A 23,227-nucleotide genomic window follows, 5' to 3' on the forward strand; every position below is an offset into this window, starting at 1 on the left:
TATATAAGTATCTTTGTTAACTAAGAGTAGAATCTGATTTAACATTTTAATCCTATAGATTACCACTAGAGCATAAGTTTTCCATTTCATAAAAGGAAGAAATATTTATACTCACCAGACTTCTTTTGACTAGCCAAATTAATATTTTTCTTCTTGAAAGTTGTAGCATGTAGTGGAGAAGTTGACAGAAGACAGGAACTAAAAAATAATAATGATATAAACTAGAAAAGCAATCACTGATATGATAAGATAAATTAAATAGATTGAATATATGCAAATCATTCAGCATAATTCAAATTACAAGTTATAAATGATTAGTCTTTATAGTATATAGAGTTGTTAAAATTTTTTAAATGCTTTCAGCCTGATATTTCCCAGTCAAGTTTATTATGTATATTTTCAATAAGAATTATTGTTCTCCTGCTCCTCTGAAATATACCAAATGTATGCATATACACACATACATATATATGTACACTATTTTATATTAAATTGTGAAATTAAATATTTAACATGTATGGGACTACCTGCCATCTAGGGGAGGGGTAGAGTGAAGGAGGGGAAAAGTTGGAACAGAAGTTTTTACAAGGGTCAATGTTGAAGAATTACCCATGCATATGTTTGTCAATAAAAAGCTATAATAAAAAAAAAAGAACTGAGTATGGATCACAATATAGTGTTGGAATCCTTACAAACTGCTAACTAATTAGAGTTGATCTAATCTTACAAGAAGATGTTTTGGGCAGAACTTGAAACAAGGTACTAAGTAGAACTAATTAGTACAATGCTTGTGTTTGCACCTTTACTCATTGGAGTTCACAAGTATGCCAGCTTCACAAAGTAAACTTTGTACCTTTGTGAGTTCACACCTCCCTTGAAGCTCTTTGGGCCAGAGAGCACTATGGGAGAAAACCCATAATCCCTCTCTCTCGTATCCCACAATTCCTCCCTCTTGTATAAAAGAAACAGACAGAGGTTCTCGGTCAGATTTCAGCGGAATTATGCCAGAAGCCCTCTCTCCGAGGCAAGGCAGAATATTTTCCACTTGGCTGCTGGTGGCAGAAGAAGAGCTTTCAGAGGATAAAGCTACGAGTGAGAGTTCAGTGGACAACCGGATTCATCTTCATCTCACACCACTGTAGTTGGTGGCTGGGCTCCTGCACCTCCCCCACTGAGACCAAGCTGGTCTGAAAGACTCACCAGAAAGCTAGCGGAGCCCCAAGTGAAGGAGACAAGAGATTCATTCCATCTCTGTGCTGGTTGGAGGCAGAAGAAAGCAGAGGCAGAGGCTGAAGGACAAAACCTTTGGATTTGGCGACATTTAGAGGGAGCTCTTAGAACCAAGCAGAGAGATAGACCTCTAAGAAAAGCTAACCGGGCTATATTGGAGATAATAAAAGATCTGAACTTTTATCACCTGGCTGTGTTTTGAGAAGAAAAAGCTCACCATAATATAGCATTTTCATTCTTTTAGTTGTTGTTTGCTTGCATTTTATTTTCTTTCTCATTTTTTCCTTTTTGTCCTGACTTTTCTTGTGCAGCAAGATAATTTTATAAATATGTATGCCTATATTGGATTTAACATTTTTTTAGGTTGAATACATTTATTTTTTTTCATAATTATAACTTTTATTGACAGAACCTATGTCTGGGTAATTTTTACAACATTATGCCTTGCACTCATTTCTGTTCCGACTTTTCCCCTCCCTCCCTCCACCCCCTCCCCAAGATGGCAAGCAGTCCTGTACATGTTAAATATGTCACAGTATATCCTAGATACAATATATGTGTGCAGAACTGAATAGTTCTCTTTTAACATATATTTTTAACATGTTTAACATTTTGGATTACTTGTCATCTAGGAGAGGGATGGGGGGAAGGAAGGGAGAGATTTGGAACACAAGGTTTTGCAAGAGTCAATGCTGAAAAATTATCATGCATATAGTTTGAAAACAAAAAGCTTTAATTTAAAAAAATTATGAAGTTTAGGAATCTACAAAACAATTCAGTGTTTGGACAAGAATTTATCTCTGTATTACTATAGCAAAATGTCACAGTTGATAAAGTTCTTTATCTCTAAAGAGATAAAACATCTCTTATGAAAAACAAGAATTTAAAAGTTTCTCTTAAAAAACATCCACTGAATGTTGGATTGGAAAGTACCTGGCAATAACTGAAAGAGTCTCTTCCACATCATAACGCTGTGATAGCATGAGTGCAAGAAGATTAATTTCCAATATAGCAATTTGATTTCCAAACAGAGAGCTCAGCAAACAGAAAACCTGGAGGGACAGAATCAGGAAATCATAGAGACATTAACAAAAAGTGTAGTGATACATGTGCACTTATTACCATAATTATGACTATAAACAGAGACAGAGTCTTCACCCAATTCAACTCAACAAACATTCAAAAAGTAGCAAATGGCCTTACATCTCTTTTGTAAGAAAGGAATCGAGTTGTATAGGATTGAGTGACTAGCATATCACACACAATTTGCAAATTATTTATGTCAATAACTGGCAAGTCACTAAATTATTTAACCTTCAAACTGTTAGATAAATTATATTTTCTTTTAAAAAGTTCAAATTAAAAGTAATTGATATAGTGAGCTATTAAAATATTTATAAGAATGCCATTAAATGTTTCTTTACTCACCTTATGATTAACAGCTTTGTTCATTATTGCACATGATCCAGCAACTTTAATGCTGAGATTACTGAAATCTTAATTTAAGAATAAAAAATGAAATTTATAAACAATGGAGAAATTTTTTATTAGTTTTAAATGAATACAGAATAAATGTATTATCTCTCATAACTTGAATAGAGCAGAAACCTTAATTTGAAATTGAATTGGTTATCATGCTTCATAAGGTACATTTTAATGTAGAAGCATATATTCTATAAGAAAAAGTATACTTTCTACTCATATCAGATCAAAGAAAATATTCAAATTATCAAACAAGTTTAAGATGCTTAATTGCCTTACCTTTAAAATGTAAAACAGATTCTAATTCCAAGTTGTCCAAGTTAATTATGAATAAACCTGTAGAGCTTCCTATCCACAAGCATCTGGTGTCGGCAGCAGGGAAGCTAATTTCAAAGTAAAATTTTTTAAAAATAGAACCTATACATTTCATAATATAATGTTCAAGAAACTTAGAAACTCCATTATCCCCTTAAACCATGATTATTTATTTCCTTTAGATGTTTAAATTATTATATTATAATCAACTCTATATCAGCTAAACTAATGTATGGAAGTAGTGGTATTGTTAATAAAAATAATCACAAATAATTTCAAAGTAATTTATATTTGCTTTAGGAAGCAATTTAATCATTTTCTTCAGAAAATTTGTCTGCATTTTGCTATTAAAATTGCTTTATATTTATTTTTACTTTTTTAATTTTTTTCTGGCATTATCATTTATACCCATATGAATCAGAAGTAGGAAGCAAATATCTGCTTTGACAAGTCCTATATCTCAGATACATGGTCCTCTCTATTGTTCTTAATAAATCAACAAATAGCTGCCTCAATTTTCCCCAGAAATGAATTGCCAACTAACTACTATTTTTCTCTTCTTCCTTCTTGCCCTTACATGATAATCTTTTGTGACTTTATCATATCCTTCTTTGGAAGACAAAAGGTTTCTTTCTAGTCAGAGCATTCAGCTCTCTTTTTCTTCAGAAAGAGCCTCAAGTCTTTTTTTAAGCTTTTATTGTACAGCTAACTTTTCTCCCCTTTGTAACACTAGTTCCCTTTGTAATATTCTGACAAGAGTAAAGTTTCCTCTCTTCTATCTCGAATTGAAACCTCACAACACTTTCCTTTAGGAATGCTCTCCCTAGCAACCTGGAGACTGAAAACATGTCTTCCAAATCCCTTTACTTCCTCCTCCAGGAGGCAGATCAGCTTACATTTAGAATACAAGCAAAAGTCACTGGGCTGTGGAATAGATATAAACCCTTATAAATCCTTGATGAAAATCATTGAACAATTTTTTCAACTCTGCAAAATGGCTGAAATTTTTAGTCTTGTTTTTTTAAGAACTTGGAGGTTTTCATACCTCAATTTTAAGCACTTAAGTTAAAACTGTTAAGGTGAAATATCACCTCTTAATAACTTGACAATCTCACTCAATTCTTGATATTTGTCACAGGTTAATAAAACTGTACTTTTTCCAGACAAGTTTTATAGTGACTAGTTAACTCTTTCCAACCATTATAGCTACAATTCAGTAGCTACAATTTGCTACAAGACTAATGATCTAATTTGTTTATGAATGGTAACAAAATATAGGCATGAAAGTCATGTAGATAGGTTCTTGAATGTCATTAATAAATAACATAATGTATATTACACTTAGTACTGAACATTTTTAAATTTTTTCTATAAAAATATAATTAAATAGATAAATATAGTTACAATAGATAACTAAACTAGATAGATAACTAAAATAGATAAAAGCACTTGTCCACAATCATAAAAGGAGTTAATGGCAATATTTCCTGATTTTTCAACCAATCCTCATTCCAATATATCAGGCTCTCTCTCTCTCTGATATCATTGTGTTTCTTTCTTTAAAGACATGAAGAGCTTAAATCAGAATGACATTCTAAGCCATTTAATCCAACCTCACACTTACTACCTCATTTGACATATTAACAGTCTGAGATATAAAGAAATTAGATGACTTTCCCATGTCTCCACATCAAGGTCACCCAATGACAATGACATGACCTCATGTCAAGAAGGAAAATGTTTCCTATACCAACTACAACTTCATGTCTTCTAAGCCCTCTTCTAAATTCTCTGTAATTACACATATTTATGCCAAATCTACATTGCATGATAAAGGTTATATTCCAATTACACTGGTCAGTCCTAGTCTTAAAGGGCAATTGCCTTTTTCTATATAAGCGTGTTAAAAACATGAGTTAAACAAAATAAGTTTTAAATGGTCACATAAACATTTTCCCAGAGCACTAAGCATTTTGTCTGTGAAAAAAAATAGTTTTAGAAGAAATAGATAGGCAGGTAGGTGGTACAGGAGATAGGACACCTGAAATCAGAAGAACCTACTTATCAGCTATATGACTCTAGGTAAGTAACTTAATCCCAATTGTCTCCTTATACCAGAGGAAGAGGAGAGGAGGGGAAAAGAAGGAATAGAAGGGGGAGGAGGGGAAAGAGGAGAAGAGAAAAAGGAGGAAGGGAAAAAAGAAGGAGGAGAAAGAAAAAGGGGAAGAGCAGAAGGAGGTGGTAGAAGAGAAAGAGAAGGGGGAGGGAAGGAAAGAAAGAGAAAGGGGGAAGAACAAAAAGAGGAGGAGGAAGAGGAAGAAGAGGAAGAGGAGGAAGAGAATAAGAGAAAGAGGAAGAGGAAAAGGAAGACAGTGAAGAGAGAGCCTGCCTTAAAAAAAAAGGGGGGGGGAAGATCTGGATTTAAGTCCTGCTTCTATCACATGCTCATGTGTGACTGAGCAAATTATTTAAGCACTCTATGCCCTAAGACTCTAAATTGTCCAGCAGAAGTTGCTGATCTACACTGATTGGAGTTTCCTTTCGTGGAGCTCCCTATAACTTCTGAAATCAGATGACTCATTTAAAAAAAAAGAAAAAATAGTAGAGATTTCCCTTTATAAAAAGCCCTATTGTTTAATTTAAAATGCATTCTTAAAATTTTAAATGGTTATTTAGAAAAGAAAATGCTTCCATTTTATTTTAATCATCCTCTTTCTATGTAGTCCATTGGGGGTGGGGGGAATTGTTTTTGATGGTTTTTCTATGAGATTTTAATGTCTTCCTTTTTATGGTATTAGCAAAGTGCATCATACTTACAATTCACATTTTTCATTAACTGACTGAACACAGCGTTCAATTCTCAATATAGGAAATGTTGTTTCTACTTTTTGTTCTTTTTTCAGCTCCCTTAAATAGGAAAGTCGATTCTCTTCAAGAAAACAGAATCAAAAGTAATTATCAAAGATTAGCAAAATTTAAATGATCATATAAAATGAAATTCTAATGTCTTGAAGGTTAAGCTAATATATTAAAATATAAAATACAAAGAGTTCAAACTCATAGCTCTTAGACAAGTAGATTAGAACCTATATGTTCTTAAAAGTTCAATATGACATACTTCTCAGGCTAGATAACTTCCGGGATCAGGTAAAGTTAAGACAATTTCTCTACTGTTCAGTTTGGTTTGGTTTGGGGTTTGGGGTGTGATTTTAGTTTGGGGGAAGAATGGGAATGGATAAGTGATTTCAAGATTTAATATCCAATATAAATAAATCAGTATCACCTAAACTTTATTTCAAACTGAACATATATCAAAAGACTATTTCTGTGCCTGCAGGGACAAAAGAAATTGTCATTCTCTGACTAACTGAAATCCTACAATTACCAGGCTTCTATATTGCTGAAGGGAAAACTGTATATCCACATCAACTTCCCTGAAGCAAGAGGGGAGTTAAATTATTTGGCTTCTCTTGACAAAGCATAATTAAGAAGTAATAGTAAAACAAAATATTGCTTCTCTCAAATGAATGACTCCTTGATCAGAAACCAAAATCAAGTAGTAGATTAGATTGGTCACTAAACATAGTTTATGGCAAATCAATTCTTTCTCCAAATAATGTGTTTATGATCACAAAAGTTTGGTTTATATTAGACATTTTAGGAAGCACATGAATTCCTTTAACAGGATAATAACATTTAAACTACTTTTAAACAATAAGCCTTAAGAAGTTCATCTTTGACTACTCACCATCTTACATTTAGTTCTTTGATAAAGCCTGCTGCTACTTTAAAGTAACTCATATATCTGCCGTTAGTTATTTTGACAACTAATGCTGAGGCTATGTTTTAATCATGTCTCACCTGTCCATGGTAACTCAATCTCCTTCTTTCTAGTAAGAGTGGCCTGTCATTAAATCTTCCTACTTTAACTGGAATCATCTTCTCCACCAATCAAAATTATCCCCTTCCCTTAGCATTATTAAAACAATTAGAGAAGCAGAGCAACTGCTCTTTAGGAACGTAGAAGTTATACCCAACCACCCTAATGAAGGCATCAGCGTCTCCCCCAGAAAGGTTCTCTGATTAGAGCATGCAAAAGGAAGAAAAGCCTGGGTCTCTGGGCTAGTGTTCCTTGGCTGACCCATTATGCTATATTAAGCAGGCTTTATATTTTAAAAGGAATGAAAGCAAAAGAGGGAAGTGAAATCTCTTAGTAGCACAATAGTGGTTCAGAAACATGCACATGTGAATCTTTCCTTGTATCCAAGTTTACATTCTCTGTGTTGTACATATTTCTAAGAAATATCATGTATGGCAGAGTCAAGATGGTAGAGAGTAGGCAGGACATTGGTGAGCTCGCCACAATTTCCCATAGAATCAACACTAGATCAAGACTCTAAATGGATTTTGAAATACCAGGACCTACAAGCATTCGAATGTAATAATGTAGATGTAATAATTTTCCAGCTGGAAAAACTTCAGAAATATCAGAAAAGTTGGTGAAATAGAAAAATATAAATAATAAAGGAAACAACTTCTTAAAAAAAAAAACAACACCCATCCATATTAAAAACACTTGAAAGAATAAGAATAAATGGCATTTTCCTTAAAATGATAAATAGCATCTATCTAAAAGCATCAGCAAGCATTATATATAATGGAGATAAGCTAGAAGCATTCTCAATAAGATCAGGGGTGAAACAAAGTTGCCCATTATCACCACTATTATTCAATATTATACTAGAAATGTTAGCTTTAATAATGAGAAGAAAAAGAAATAGAAGGAATTAGAGTAATGAGGAAACAAAACTATGACTCTTTGTAAGTGATATGATGGTATATTTAGAAAATCCTAGAGAATCAAGTAAAAACTACCAGAAACAATAAACATCTTTAGCAAAGTTGCAGGACATAAAACCCACATAAATCATTGGCATTTCTATATGTCATCAACAAAGCCAAGCAGCAAGAGATAAAAGGAGAAATTCTTTTTAAAATAACTGTAGATAATATAAAATATTTGAGAGTCTATCTGCCAAGAGAAAGTCAGGAACTATATGAACAAAATTACAAAACACTTTCCACACAAATAAAATTATATTTAAACAATTGGAAGAATATCAAGTGCTCATGGATAGGCTGAGTTAATATAATATAAAGCAGCACTTGGTACTGACTAAGAAAAAGAGTAGTGAATTAATGGAATAAGTTAGGTTTATAAGATACAATAGTCAATGACTGTAGTATTCTAGAGTTTGATAAACCCAAAGACTTCAACTTCTGGATCAGAACTCACTATTTGAGAAAAATTGCTGGGAAACTGGAAAATATGGCAGAAAGTAGGCATTGATCAACAAAAGGTCAAAATGGGTTCATGATTTAGACATAAAGGATAATACTATAAGTAAATTAAAAGAACAAGGGATAGTTTTTCTCTTAGATTTGTGGAGAAGGGAGGAATTTATGACTAAAGAACATTATGAAATACAAAGTTGATCATTTTGATTACATTAAATTAAAAAGGTTTTGTACAAATAAAATCAATGCTTCCAAGATTATAAGGGAAGCAGAAAGCTAGGGGGAAATTTTTACAATCAGTGCTTTCGCTAAAGGCCTCATGTCTAAAATATAAGGAGAATTGACTCAAATTTATAAGAATACAAGTCATTCCCCAATTGATTAAATGAAGAAATTAAAGCCATTTCTAATCATATGAAAAAAATGCCTTAAATCACTATTTATTACAGAAATACAAATCAAGACAACTCTGAGGTATCACTTCATATCTCTCAGATTGGATAAGATAACCAGAAAATATAGTGATAAATGTTGGAAGGGATGTGGGAAAATTGGGACACATACATTGTTGGTGGAGTTGTGAATTGATCTAACCATTTTAGAGGGCAATTTAGAATTATGCCCAAAGGGTTAACAAACTACACATACCCTTTGATCCAGCACTGTCTCTACTGGGTCTGTATCCCAAAAGAGATCATCGAAAAGACCCACATGTACAACAATGTTTGTAGCAGACCTTTTTATAGCATTAAAGAACTTGAAATAGAGTGGATGCTCCTCAGGTGGAGAATGGCTGAGTAAGTTATGGTATATGAATGTAATGGGATATTATTATTGTATAAGAAATGATCATCAGAATGATTTCTGAAAAGCCTGTAAAGACTTAACATGAACTAATGCTAAGTGAAAGGAGCAAAACCAAGAAAACATTATACATGATAACAAGATTATATGTTGATCAACTGTGATGGACTTGGCTCTTTTCAACAATGAGGTGATTCAAGGCAACTCCAATGGCCTTTGTGATGGAAAGAGAACTATGAAGACTGAATGAGGGATCAAAGTACAGTATTTTCATCTTTGTTATTGTTTGTTTGCATGTTTTTTTTCCTTTCTTTTCCCTTGTGTTTTTTTTTCCCCTTTTGATCTGAATTTTTTTTTTCTCAGCATGACAAATATAGAAATATGTTTAGAAAAAACACACATGTTTAACCTATATCAAATTGTTTGCTGTCTTGAGAAATGAGAAGGAGAGAAGAGAGAGAGGAAAATTTGGAACATAAGATTTTGTGAAAATATTGGAAAAATAAACTACTACTTAAAAAAAAAAGAAAGAAATATCATATACATTGAACTATAATGAAAGCTACTTGAGATCTTAAACCTAGAAATATGTAAGAATGAGTAGCAATGACTCACCAGGAAAATAACAGGCCTGTTAGGTACATCTATTAGAAGTCAAGGAAGCTGATAATAACTCAGACCCTGTCTTTCTTAAGAAATAAATTTTCTAGAATTCCCAACAACAAAATCTCTCCTCTAAATTCCAAAAACACTTCATTTTGGGGTATACATGGATCTTACTTTTTATTACCCTGAACTGCAGTTATTTCTGAATAGATAATATGGTACTGTCTTACTGATCATTATTCTCACCACAGTGATTGCATAGCATAAAATTCCAGGACTGAACTCTTCATAAAAGCCTCATATGCTGTCTTAATTTTCAAAGTGCTGACTTGTCAAATTTGTTGAAATTAGTACTCTATTACCTTCTCTTACCACACTGTCAATTTCTTTTTCTCTTATAAGTACTACTTCAAGATTATTTTAAAAGTCCTATTTGAAATATCTTGTCTATTTAGCAGACTTCATGCAGCACAATCACAGAACAATTTTATAAGGACACATTTGGATTTCCATCTTCCAGTAAGAAGCCCCATTAATATAATGGAAGAAAGAAAGATATTTTATTGTAAAATATGCTAACATTTGCTATTCAGACCAAAAACTATTTCCACTGGGACAGGAAATAATAATTATTCCCCTAAGGTAGTAATAAACTTACAAGAGTTTATAATACCTCCATCATATTATGGGACTTGGCCTTAATAATTCCCTAGTAATTCCCAAATTTATACCTCTTGGGGTCATCAAGGCCAGACTTAGATAGATTCCTGAAGCCATCTTTTTGTCATATAGATGTTCTCAGAACTTTGCATTTGCTACTGCCCCTAGAATGTTTTCCTAATTTCTCTCTGATAAGTGTTGATCCTCTTTTTCTATTCTGTCTAAGCCTATCTAACTCTAATCCACTCAGAAATCTTCAGCCCAAAAGAATCATTCATATCTGTTGGTATTTCTTTCTTTGTATTTTTTTATATCCGTCCTGACTATGGCATTGTCTTCTACTTATTTTTTATAATACTGTTGCTGTTATAGGGTACAGACAAATTCTCTCCATACCAAACTATCAAAATGATGATTACTCACCAAAATGATGGGATATAGGGTGATACTCCCAAAAGTATGTTGGGGTTAGAAGGCAGTATCAGGAATCATCTCAAAAGAATTTTTAAGTAAAGATACCTTTCAAATCAAGTGGTAAGGATTTTATCACACTGCTAAAAGCAGTCCAGATTCATAAGGATTTTTAAGGATAAGGATTTTAGCAATCAACAAGGGGAAAGAAAAATTCCCTAATAAAACCAACAATTAACAAAAGACACCATTAGAAGGGAGTACACTATGGCAAGCTACCCTAAAAAAGAATTTAACTGTAACAGGGAGTCCACCACTGACTGATAAGGTAAATTCATTGAGAAGTTTAACAAGGATCTGCAGTATGAGCAAATCTTTTATAGAGGAAATACAAATGGGAGGGGATGGGGAACTGGATGACATCATAACTTGGCTTAGATATAATTATTGGATATTAGATATAATTGGATGTAATTGGATATAATAAAGATGGAGTTTCCAGAGACTTCCACCTGAGGTGGGATTGTAATCAAAAATTCACTTGAATGAAAAGTCTACTTTAGAACAAAAGGCCTTAACAAAATGAAAAGGGTCCACTTATAATCCTATCAGTGCTCCTCCCTGCTTGCTTCTATCAGTAGCTAGACTTTCAGATTACTTACAGACACAAGTTTTCTCTGCCAATGCTCACCTGGCAACTTAAGACCTAATCAATGACAAACCTCTGCACATAATAAGTGCTTAGTCATTTTTGCTAATATATGCATGAAGACATGACATATATAATAAATATTCTAGAAATGTTACCTATTTGGCTACGTTGTGCTAATTTGATCCTTTTATTGAAGAAAACCTCTTGTTTTTTCCGTAGGTCAAATTGGGCTACCCATCGATAATGATGCTCACTGATCAAACTGAAGATCCAAACCTGAAAAGGTAAAACAAAAAAAGATGTCAAATTTATTTGAAAAATATATCTAAATGTGATAAAGAATTCAAAACTTCATGAGATATGATGTTATCTTACTTTCTTATTGTAATTTTCCTTTTGATGATTATTCTACACTTGCTTCCTTTTAAGATTCTCTCAATTCATGTCACCTTAAAAGATTTCTCATCTTCTTTTGAAGCTGTCTGACATTTATTTTTGGTATTGCAATATTTATTATTTTCATGTTTTTTCAATGAGGTCCAGATAAAAATAATCCTGGAACAAGTCTTATGTTGGAATCCTTACAAAGTATTAAGTCATTAGAATTGATAGAGACAATAATTATCTAATTCAGCATGGTTCAGTATGATTGATCTGATCCTACTAGCAGATGTTAAGGGCCAGAACTTGAAACAGGTATACATAAATGCATCAACATGGGAGACATTACACACAATTACTTAAGCACATAGCAATATAACACAGGCTAGTAGTAATGTAACAAATAACATGAATCAACATGAAGAATTTATACATGTCCATAAGTCCTAGAAATAGTCCAAAAGGAATCCATTGTCCATTATTCATGTGCCAGGAATCCAATAATTCCTGCAAGGTTTGAAGTACTACAATAGTCTCATCAACAAATTTTTCAGTATTATCCTACAATTATTTCTTTATATTCAACATTTTAGAGACTACTACAGAGGTGAATCAAATTACATTCCTCCTAGAATTTTTCATTTTCCTTTTCTGTCATGTTAGACAATCTGATGTGTGAAAAAGTGAAACCTCAGAGTTGTTTAAATTTGCATTTAGTAATTTAGAATACTTTAATGTAACTATTGATAGTTTTGATTTCTCTTCTGAAAACTGCCTGATCATATCTTTTAACAGTTTATCAATCAGGAGATGGCTCTTATTTTTATAAATTTGGCTTATATGTTTGAAAAATTAGGTCTTTATCAAAGAAACTTGATGTAAATTTTTTTCTAATTTTTGCTTCTAATCTTGGCTGCATTACTTTTGTTTCCGCAAAAACATTTTAATTTCATGTAATCAGAATTATCTATTTAATTACCCATGATCCCCCTCTATCTCTTAGTCATAAACCATTTCCTTATCCATAAATCCAATAAGTAAAAGTTTCCATGCTCCCCTAATTGGTTATATCATCACTCTTAATATCTAAATCATGTCTACATTTTGACATTATTTCAGTAGACAGTGTGAAATACTAGTCCATATCTAGTTTCTGCCAAACTTCTGCCAGTTTTCATCAAATAGTAAATTCCTGTCCCACTAGCTCAGATCTTTGGTTTTATCAAACATGAGATTATTATGGTCATTTGCTACTGTGTATGATGCAGCTAATCTAGGTGCTATACTTCTATGGCCTATGGTGATGTGCTACAAAGTTTCTGCCCTTTCATTGTATAATCTACGTTCATCATTAAGTCTAGGTTCCAAAAGAATTACTTTTCTGTAATTTCTACTGGTAATATCCTACTTCTGAATCACATCATATATCCCTCCATCAGTGTTTCTTTTATGGAGCTGAATCCCTACAGGTGTTTTTTTATTATTATTATGTTCTTATATCTTAGCTGTTTCATAGGCTCCACTCATGGTTAAACTGCTTTCAGTTATAGTCAATAAATCCACTGGTGTATAAATAACTTGTACTAGTATTTGCAGTACAATTCCAACCATGTCATTCATGGAATGAATATATCAATATATCAATAATTAACTCTTCATGCCCCCATTTACCTCCAAGATCAACCATAAAAATCATGTTTAGCTTTTCAAGCTGTTCATGACAAGGTCTTTTAGTCTTTTGGCACTTTACTTCCTTCCACATTCTCTATAATCCAACAATTCTGGCCTTCTCTCTGTTTCTCTCACAGACACATTAACTCCCAGTTCCATTTCTTTCCATTGACTTTTCTTATAACTGGAATATTCTCCTTACTCATCTCTGACCCCTGGCTTCCTGGCTTCCTTCAATTCTCAGTTCAAATCCCATCACTCAGCTAGAGTTCCTTCCTAGTATATCCCACGGCTAATGTCGTCCCTCCGAGATTACCTACAGTTTGTCTTGTACACATCTTATTTGTGCATAATTGAATGCATATTGTCTTATCCTTTAACATGGTAAAATTTGATTGTGAACTCCCAAAGATTAACCACATTAATATAAACTGTTCAGATACCCAACTGACTTAACCTTCTGCAGCCCAGAATTCCCAGGCAAGGCATCTGTCAACCTTAGTTCCATCAGCCACAGAGACCACAGGCATGATTATTAGATATAATTCTGGAATTTGCATTAGGTAAAGGTTTTTAATAATTTTGGGATCTTCATCTTCTCCCTCTTTAGATCTTTCAATTTTCAAAAGTTATTTCACCTAATCCAAGTCTTAAGGATGATATGTTAGTTTTTTGATTTGGGGTTGTTTGTTTTTTTAATAATTATCCCACATTAGTCAACAATGTATTGTATACGTCTGAAAAGTAACTGCATAATTAACAAAAACATAATAAGAACCTCTTGTCTATAACAGTTATTTCCAATTCTGTTATGATTTGATGATATCATTCACATCTTCCAGTCATTTCATGGACACCTATGGTTTATCTGTTCCTATGATCAGGGGCAAAAGGCACAGAAGCATTTTTAACAAATAAAGAAGGATGCTGGCCAGAATACTTACCCAATTCATGGATTCATCATAATTTCTGGGTTCCTGCCAGACTTTCATGGCTATCATAGCTGTCTCAGGGTATATACAGCTTCTGCTTGCACAATACCTTGGCTGGCATTCCCTTCTTTTGCCATCCCTCCTACTCTATAATATTGACAATGGTTTGATCTTTGAGGGGCAGTTACTGTTGTTGTTATTGTTATTCTTTTTATTAAATGATTCCTTTTCAATAAATGTGGTGAAAAGAGCACTAGGATTATAGTTAGAAGAACTTAGAAGAAGTCCTGGCACCCCTATCAGCTGAATGATGTGGAACAAGTTATTTAATTTCTCTCAGGAAGTTGAGAGCTGCCAAAGGAACACATATTAAATTGGTTCTTTATAAAACTAAATATCTATGAAAATGATTTCTCCATTAGTTTAAACCCAAGGGTAGATTTCACTCAATTTAATAACATTCTAATTTCTAAAATTGTTCTATCTTTGCAAATAGATATGTCATATTTTCCCAAAATGTTATATGCATCAAATATGACTGCTCTGAGTTCTGTCTGACAGATCCCCAGAGATGAGGCTGATACAGTTCTTTCCCTGTCAGCCAACAACTTGCATTCATTTGATATAGGTAATTTAAGTTTTTAAAAAAATGTAGTGTAAAATACAAAGCTGAATGAACCCTTACCTCCACTAACTATATTTGAAGATTCCTTGAGGGAGCTCCTTCAGTCAGTCTCAAATTCCTACCATGCAAGTTTACTTTTCTTATTTAAATTTAGGTTCCAAATATAACTGAAATAAAGTCAGTATGACTCTACCAAGATTTTTGTCCTAGAGACTTGAGCATCTGGGTCTGATTAAGACTATAAGATTTAGAACAATTTTAGGAAATGTTTTCAACAGAGAAAATCTGCATCATGCACTTTTTTCTATGTATAATTTCATTAGTCATTAAGTATTTATTAAGCAGGAACTCTGCTAGGGATATAAGGGGAAAAGGGAAATCTCTGTTTTCAAGGAACTCATAGTCTAATAGAAGAGACAACACATAAACAACTGTGTTCAAATAAGATATAAACAGGATAAAATGGGGATCCACTAATGGAGAGAAGACACTAGCATTAAGGAGAATAGTGATGTAATCTGTCCCCTTAATCTTTGAGAAAGAAGGGTTGGAAAGGCTCTGATGTAAACTGTGTCCCCTTTAATTTTCGGGGGAAGAATGATCCTGGGTCTCAAACCCTCCTGGTCTTTGGGAGGGGCCCCACTCTCCAGTTCATAGAGAAACCTACCAGATAGTAATCTCATTCAATTGGAGATCTTGGTCTGGGGCATAATCACTACCCTCTATTGGATGAAAATTAGTCCCTCAAATTGTTCCCTAGCTCAGGGCCAAAAAAAAAAACAATATAATCAAATACTGTGTGCCCAAACTTTTGCATATAATCCTAACAGGATTTTGCCTGCTAAAAAAAAAAAAAAAAAAAAGCTGTTTTCTTAAGTGTAATAAACTCATTTTTTGCCACAAACCTCACCTCTTTCATTTGGGTTTGCAAATTCTTTCAGAAAGCCTGGGACCAGCCAGGGGATCCCACTGCTGTCAGGGGATCTCTTGACCTTCATTTCTCATACTTCAACAATAGAGAAAAGTTCCTTTTAGAAGGTGGGATTTTAAATGGTACTTGAAGGGCATTAGGGAAATCAGGAGATAGATATGAGAAGAGAAAAAATTCCAAGTATGGAGAAAGCCAATAAAAATACATAAAGTTGAAAAATGGAGAATCATGTGTAAGCTTAACAATAGTTTATACTTAAATATTTTTAAAGAATTCTCTCACCTGGCCATCAGAATTCCCAGTAACAAATTGTTCCTTTTCTTCATAAATGAACAAACTTAGGAGAGGATAGGCTATTCAAAAGAACATAATTACCTTTATTTAAAGGTATATATTTTTCAGATAAAAACATTAACAGTTTTATTTTTACTCTATTTTTAAAATAAGTTTGAAAAATCAAATTAATTTTTTCCACAAAAGGAGTTATTTTAAAATGCTTAGAATGAATTCTGCTCATTTTAAAAATACATGGACATAAGAGAAGTTATCTCAAATAAAAAGATGGCATATCAATTCACTTATGCCAAAGATAGAAACATTAGAGTGTTCCTGGCTTATCTAAACTTTTTATCACCCCCACTATTTAGCAAGAATTTTATATAGGATTCTTATAATTCTTAATAAATATTTTATTAAATAAATTAATTAATATTAAAACAACTTGAATTCATTAATTCTGAGAAATTTACATATACCACTTTGGAAATATCCTCTGCCCCTTAAGGCCCTTCCTTCTAATTGGGGAATAGAGAGTTTCTCTCAGAATTTCTAATTAAGAAAAGCAGATAGATCATTCTTAATTTCCCACCAGGCTGCTGGATCTTATCACTGCCCTGGACTTTATCACTCCCCTGCTAGCAAACCTTCTGAGGTTTCTTATTATCTCTAAGAAAACATAGAAACTTTCACTTTGGCATTTAAAGTCCTTCACAACCAGGCTCCAACCTATATTTCTATACAATTATTATTTTCCCCTTCACAAACTCTATATTCTGGTCTATACACCAAAGAAATGACTGGGGAAGGAAATAATATAAATTGTTTCATATGACTGAGCCAACTGATACCTACTGTTTGATTTCCATCTCTGATCAAAACAATAAGTCAACTGAATTAAGTGATGTTATTTCGTTGTCTTTTAACATTTTTTAAAATTAATAAAAATCTATCTTCTCTCCTATCTCACCCTCCCATTGGGGCAGGGGAGGGGGAATCTAAATCATTACAAGAAATATATATTCTGACACATTCTGACCACTCAAAAATTACTTGAAAAGACAGTCATTATCATTCAATTTTCTCATACATGTATCTGAAAAAGTTTCCTCTTCTATCTACCCTCCATTGTCATTTCCCCAGCAACAGAGAGGCATTTTTCCCTTTAATCTGGTTTAGCCTTTTTGAGACTTTTAATCTGAAATTTAATCATAAAGTATTGAAATGTAAAAGTTTACCTGTTATTACTGCTGAATTGTATAACAATAATCCAGTACAGTGATCCCAGACCTTTTGGGGAAATATATATATGCACATATGTAGTTTAGAAAATATCAGAACTTGGAAGGCTGTCATAAAATAAAATTATTTACAAAAAATACCATATTGTGAGAAATGGATGGGCATTTATTTGGTTTCCAGAATTAGAATAAATTGGAGAAATGAAACTTAAATTAGAAAACTGAAACCCACAAGAACCTCAGAGGTGATGGGGGATGCAGGTCATGTCCCTCAATAGAATATAAAAATGTAAGCTCCTTGGGGGTGAGGACAGGTTTTATAATCTGGGATAGTGGCCTGAGATTTGAAAATAATTTTTTATTGTTTGCCCTTAGCTTTCCACTGTTATCTTCTCTTTCTATAAAAGAGGCTCCATATGATTTAGTGGGAAACACCTACGCATTTGATAGCCTCAGGCTTTCTTACTTCTCTTTAATAAAAAAAGAGAGAGAGAGAGAGAGAGAGAAACTGTACTTTAGAAATCCCAGCTTAAGGGGAAAGAGGACAGGGAACTGGGGAGGGGAAAATCGGCCTTAAGGAACATCCTTTGCCTGGGTGCCTGTATTTTTGTCTCTCAAACTATGTTTTGTGTGTCAGAGACTACACACCCTTTCTTATGAGAAAAAAAGTAAATTTTTTTGCTACAGTCATACTCGGACTTTACTATTATTATAAATTAATATAATAGTAATTATTATTTTTATAAAGAATAGTAAGAAAATCCAGAATAGAAATAGTAAGATCATTAGAATACTTGTTAAAAAATGATGTCAAAGAAAGCAAATTATTATTAGTAAATAATAGTAAATTATTATTAATAGTATTCTTTACTATTAACTACAGTAGTGACCACTAAACTACTGTCCTACAAATATCTTAGCCAGTTGTTAGTCATAGAAAAATAACATTAGTCATAAAGAGAAGACATCAAAAAATATTTATAAACCAGGCAGTGAACAAGATATTGATAATAAAGATAGAAAGAATGAAAAGATAGTAAGAAAATCCAGAATAGAAATAGTAAGATCATTAGAACACTTGTTAAAAATGATGTCAAAGAAAGCAAAACATCATAGAAGCTATTATGAGATTCTAGTTTAGAATTTCCAGGACCAGAAAATGTATATGAACTGCAAAGAAAATCAGTTCCCAACAGGATCCAAAAATGACCCAATCACCAGAATATCTCTTAAATGAAGGACAGCCTTAACAATCTGGATCATGATATATTTAAGATCATTCCAAGCCAAAATATTTCTACCAGAAACCTAATCCTGTCTGAGTGTGAATTTGACCCCAAACTAGACTACTTTAAAGAGACGTCAGATCTGTTTAAATAGGTTCCATTTGACATATCCAGTAAATCAACTTCTTTTCTTATTGTTCCATGATTCTAAATGGAAGGGAAAAGCTCTCTATTCTTTAAAAAAAAAAATCAATTTAAACAGTAGTTTAATGAGTCATTTTCTTACCTTAAAGCTTCTGTCTTCAGACACTGATATTATTACATTTTTTTGCCAGGTGCAAAATTCAGCTGCAGTAACTGGACCAATGTGACCTTTCAGCTCAGTTAATATAGTTTCAGACTGTAATTTAGGAGAAACTTCCTTAGTATAATTTATTTTAGTAATTCTGATTATTTAATTAGTTATATATCACATACCTACCAGAAGAAACATTTATATTAAAATTCTTGTTCTACTTTGACTATTGTAATTCTCTTCTCCAGATTCTTTAGTAATTAAATAGATTTTATGAATCAGGTTCAAAGCTAGAAAGAAGTACCAGGTATCATAGGCTATAAATTATCAGTAATTCCTGGTGTTTCTTGTAGCCTTCCATTTTGTCTATAATCTGTTCCTCTAAATAAATCTACCTTTTGTCAAAAAGAATGGCCATTGTGAATTCTTCACATGACTGAACCCCAACGTTTGGTGCCTGACATCATTTGGTACCAAATCCCACATTATAAATCACATCAGAAGAAGGAAGAAGAAAAGAAAAAAAAAATTAAGAAATATGAGAGCCTCTCAGTTTAAACTCTTCTTTAAAATATATTACAGACTCTTTAACATGCCGTATCTTATATCTTTAAGATCTCATTTGAGATTTAAATTATTCTAATTATTCTATAATGCTAAAAGTCTTACCTTAGCATCAAGCATGAATATGTCATTTTCAGCACATACAGCAATAATACGGTCATCTGGACTAAATCTCAAATAAAGCACCATTCCCAAAAGTGTTCCTATGACATTTCCTTGAGGAGTTAACCCTATAACAATTTTTATCATTAATACCAATTCATAATCAGTTGCCAATATCAAAATAGCATAACTAGACTATATCATGAGAAAATAAAATAATATAATTTGTGGAACCCAGATGATTTCTAAAACAAAAGCAGTGAACCCCAATTTTGCATGCTTAGTGATATAACAGAACAATGACAATATAAAGCTTCTTCTGAAGATATTTCTACATTTAAAAACTCTTCTTAGTTGAAGTGACTATAGTAAAAGAATTTTATTAGAGGAACATCTTTGATAGTTCTTTCTAAGTAAAAAATTACACTCAGACATTTTTAATCTATCAATATGTTTACATACTATAGATGGAATATACCAAAAATCTCATCTTCACATGATATTAAATTAATTCTCTAGGTTCAAATATAAATTATGAATTGGCCTTTTGAAGTCAGGGATGGATGTGGGCCTTCGTTAAATATGGCTAATCAGAAAATTCTCTCCAAATTTGATATGAAAATTATGTCAATAAAAAATTAAAGCAAGTTCTACTGGAACTAACTAACCAAATCATGTTCTAGAAGTGGTACTTCATTTTAACCTAAGCTTTCTATGACAATGCAGAAGAATTGTTAATTAAGCAAACTAACTATGAAAATGTCAACATTTTTCCCACTAAAAATTCTCTTTATTTTATAAATGAAATATCTCTTATTTCTTCCTAGATAATTTCACTAAAGTTCTTGCCCCATTAAAGAAATAACTCGAAACCCCCCAAATCTTAAGGAAATAAAGGCTTCTTAACATGTTTTTGTATTTTGTGGATCTCCTGACAATGTCGTGAAGCCTGAAGCCTTCTCAGAATACTGCTTTTTAAATGTATAAATGAAGGAAATGCTAAGTTTATTAGAGGCTAGTGGATATAGAGATGTACACAGACCTTTTAAAATGTATCCACAGACTTCTTCAGAGTTCATGGACCACAAGTTAAGAACCTTTGAAAAAAGCTATCCCTTCATGTATTTATATTACATATAAATTCCAGTTCCAAACTCTAGTAAGACGATCACAGGACTACTTTTCCTCCCCACAGGCATGACTGAAGATTTTTCCCCTTTCCTAATCACTACTATAGACTATGCCATTATTTGGGATACTAATCATTGTTGGTCTTTGTTACCCTCTCTTCAGTCTTGTCCCTGGGATGGTAGCAGGAGGAATAGGGAAAGAGGAAAGGTAGAGAGAAGGGAAATTGAAAGTAGATTCTATCCTACCATAACGACTTAATTTTACACCAATTACAATTATTCCCTGCTCTCTGTTAGAAGAGGAGCTAGGTGGCAGTGGACTGAGCACTGGTCCTAGTAGAGTCAAGAAGACTCATCTTCTTCATGAAGTTCAATTCTGCTTCAGACATTTACTAGCAGTGTAGCCCTAGGTAAGTCACATAACCAAACCCCTTTGCCTCGGTTTTCTCATCTGTAAAATGAGCTGGAAAAAGAAATGGCAAAACACTCTAATATCTTTGCCAAGAAAATTCCAAATGCGGTCACATAAATTAGACATGACTGAAACAATTGAACAACAATCCTGTTAGAAGTAAAACAAGAAATAAGGAAAGAGGAGAGAAGGGGTAAGGAAAGAAAAATAAAGATAAAGACAAAAAGGAAATAAAAATAGAAATGCTTTTACATATCCCAATTTATCATAAGATCCCAATATTGATAAATTACTTCACCCTTCTCCTGCTCCTACCAAGAACTGCACTGAACTCTAATTGATGGGAAGAGAGACAGGGAAGATGAACTTCTTACCTCAATTACCTAGCCCATACTTGCCTCCTCAGATGTTCCCATTGCCTTCATCCCAATTTCTTATTACCCCCATGTTCTGTCCAACAACTTAATCAAAGGGATCCATCCTAATTCATGAACCCGACTCCCACCCTGCTACCACAACCCCCAGCTTCTTTTATAACGCCTGACCTAAAAACCATCTTAAAGTGGAAGAGCCATGACCAAGGCTAGAAGCAGGGAAACATATATGAAGTATCTCAAATTACACCTCTCTTTTATATATTCTTATGGAATCATTGTTGCACATGGTGGTTGGATTCTATTATATCAATAATACAATGTAATCAATTACACACATTTTTCTGAGTGGCCTGGAAATCTAACACTAAATATATGAATCAACTTTGAAACTTAACTCATTACTAATTTGATAACTTCCTATATATAAATATCCCTCTTAATTTCACTTGATTAAATAATTTTGATAATGTGCAGTATTCAAAAACATACAAATTATAATCTATTTGGAATGTTCAATTCAGAAGTCACACCATAGATCAGAAATATTAATAAATTATGTGTCATATAAAGTTTCTTGACAATTTTTTGTTGGCAGAATCCTGCTTGTCTACATTACCACAAAATTACACAGTTCAAATGTTTTTTTGATGAAAATATGAAAACTTGAAAGTTACAAGCCAATTTACAATTGGCTTGTAGATAAATAAATTTGAATAGTCAGACCAATCTAATTAGTATAATGTGCTTTCAAGATGTTTTATTCCTAGACCAGAAGATGTTAAAATATATATACAGTTACATAATCCTATATCTCTAGTATATTCTTTATATGTATTATGTATATACACATACATATATACACACATATATTTACATATGGATATATTTACGGATGAATTATATCAATGCTTCTTTCTTAAATAATCTAGCTGATCCCTGTTTGTAGTGGTTAGAAACTGGAAATTGAATGGATGCCCATCAATTAGAGAATGGCTAGGTAAATTGTGGTATATGAATATTATGGAATATTATTGTTCTGTAAGAAATGAGCAGCAGCATGAATGCAGAGAGGCTTAGAGAGACTTACATGAACTGATGCTAAGTGAAATGAGCAGAACCAGGAGATCATTATACACTTCAACAACGATATTGTATGAGGATGTATTCTGATGGAAGTGGATTTCTTTGACAAAGAGAGCTAACTCAGTTTCAATTGATAAATGATGGACAGAAGCAGCTACATCCAAAGAAAGAATGCTGGGAAATGAATGTGAACTATTTGCATTTTTGTTTTTCTTCCCAGGTTATTTTTACCTTCTGAATCCAATTCTCCCTGTGCAACAAGAGAACTGTTCGGTTCTGCAAACATATATTGTATCTAGGATATACTGCAACATATCTAACATATATAGGACTGCTTGCCATCTAGGGGAGGGGGTGGATGGAGGGAGGGGAAAAATCGGAACAGAAGCGAGTGCAAGGGATAATGTAAAAAAAAAAAACAATTACTCTGGCATGGATTCTGTCAATATAAAGCTATTATAAAATAAAATAAAATATTTTTAAAAATAAATAAATAAATAAAATAAAGAACAAAAAAAATAAT

At 32.8% G+C, this 23,227-nt stretch overlaps 1 protein-coding gene across 1 annotated transcript in view; it reads right to left on the reverse strand.

The window, feature by feature from the left end:
* The window catches only part of WDR27 (WD repeat domain 27), a 246,826-nt gene that overhangs the window by 213,750 nt on the left and 9,849 nt on the right, over positions 1-23,227 (reverse strand). Inside the window, exons 4-13 of the mRNA XM_051998158.1 lie at positions 19,706-19,830; positions 19,028-19,141; positions 17,513-17,564; positions 16,281-16,351; positions 11,614-11,734; positions 5,845-5,956; positions 2,992-3,095; positions 2,659-2,726; positions 2,164-2,282; positions 116-198 (exon numbers count right to left, since the gene is read on the reverse strand). Coding sequence (XP_051854118.1) covers positions 116-198; positions 2,164-2,282; positions 2,659-2,726; positions 2,992-3,095; positions 5,845-5,956; positions 11,614-11,734; positions 16,281-16,351; positions 17,513-17,564; positions 19,028-19,141; positions 19,706-19,830 — 969 coding nt within the window. The remainder of the gene's footprint in view (positions 1-115; positions 199-2,163; positions 2,283-2,658; positions 2,727-2,991; positions 3,096-5,844; positions 5,957-11,613; positions 11,735-16,280; positions 16,352-17,512; positions 17,565-19,027; positions 19,142-19,705; positions 19,831-23,227) is intronic.

The sequence above is a fragment of the Antechinus flavipes genome, chromosome 4 (genome assembly GCF_016432865.1).
Source record: "Antechinus flavipes isolate AdamAnt ecotype Samford, QLD, Australia chromosome 4, AdamAnt_v2, whole genome shotgun sequence".
In the NCBI taxonomy this organism is placed as follows: domain Eukaryota; kingdom Metazoa; phylum Chordata; class Mammalia; order Dasyuromorphia; family Dasyuridae; genus Antechinus; species Antechinus flavipes.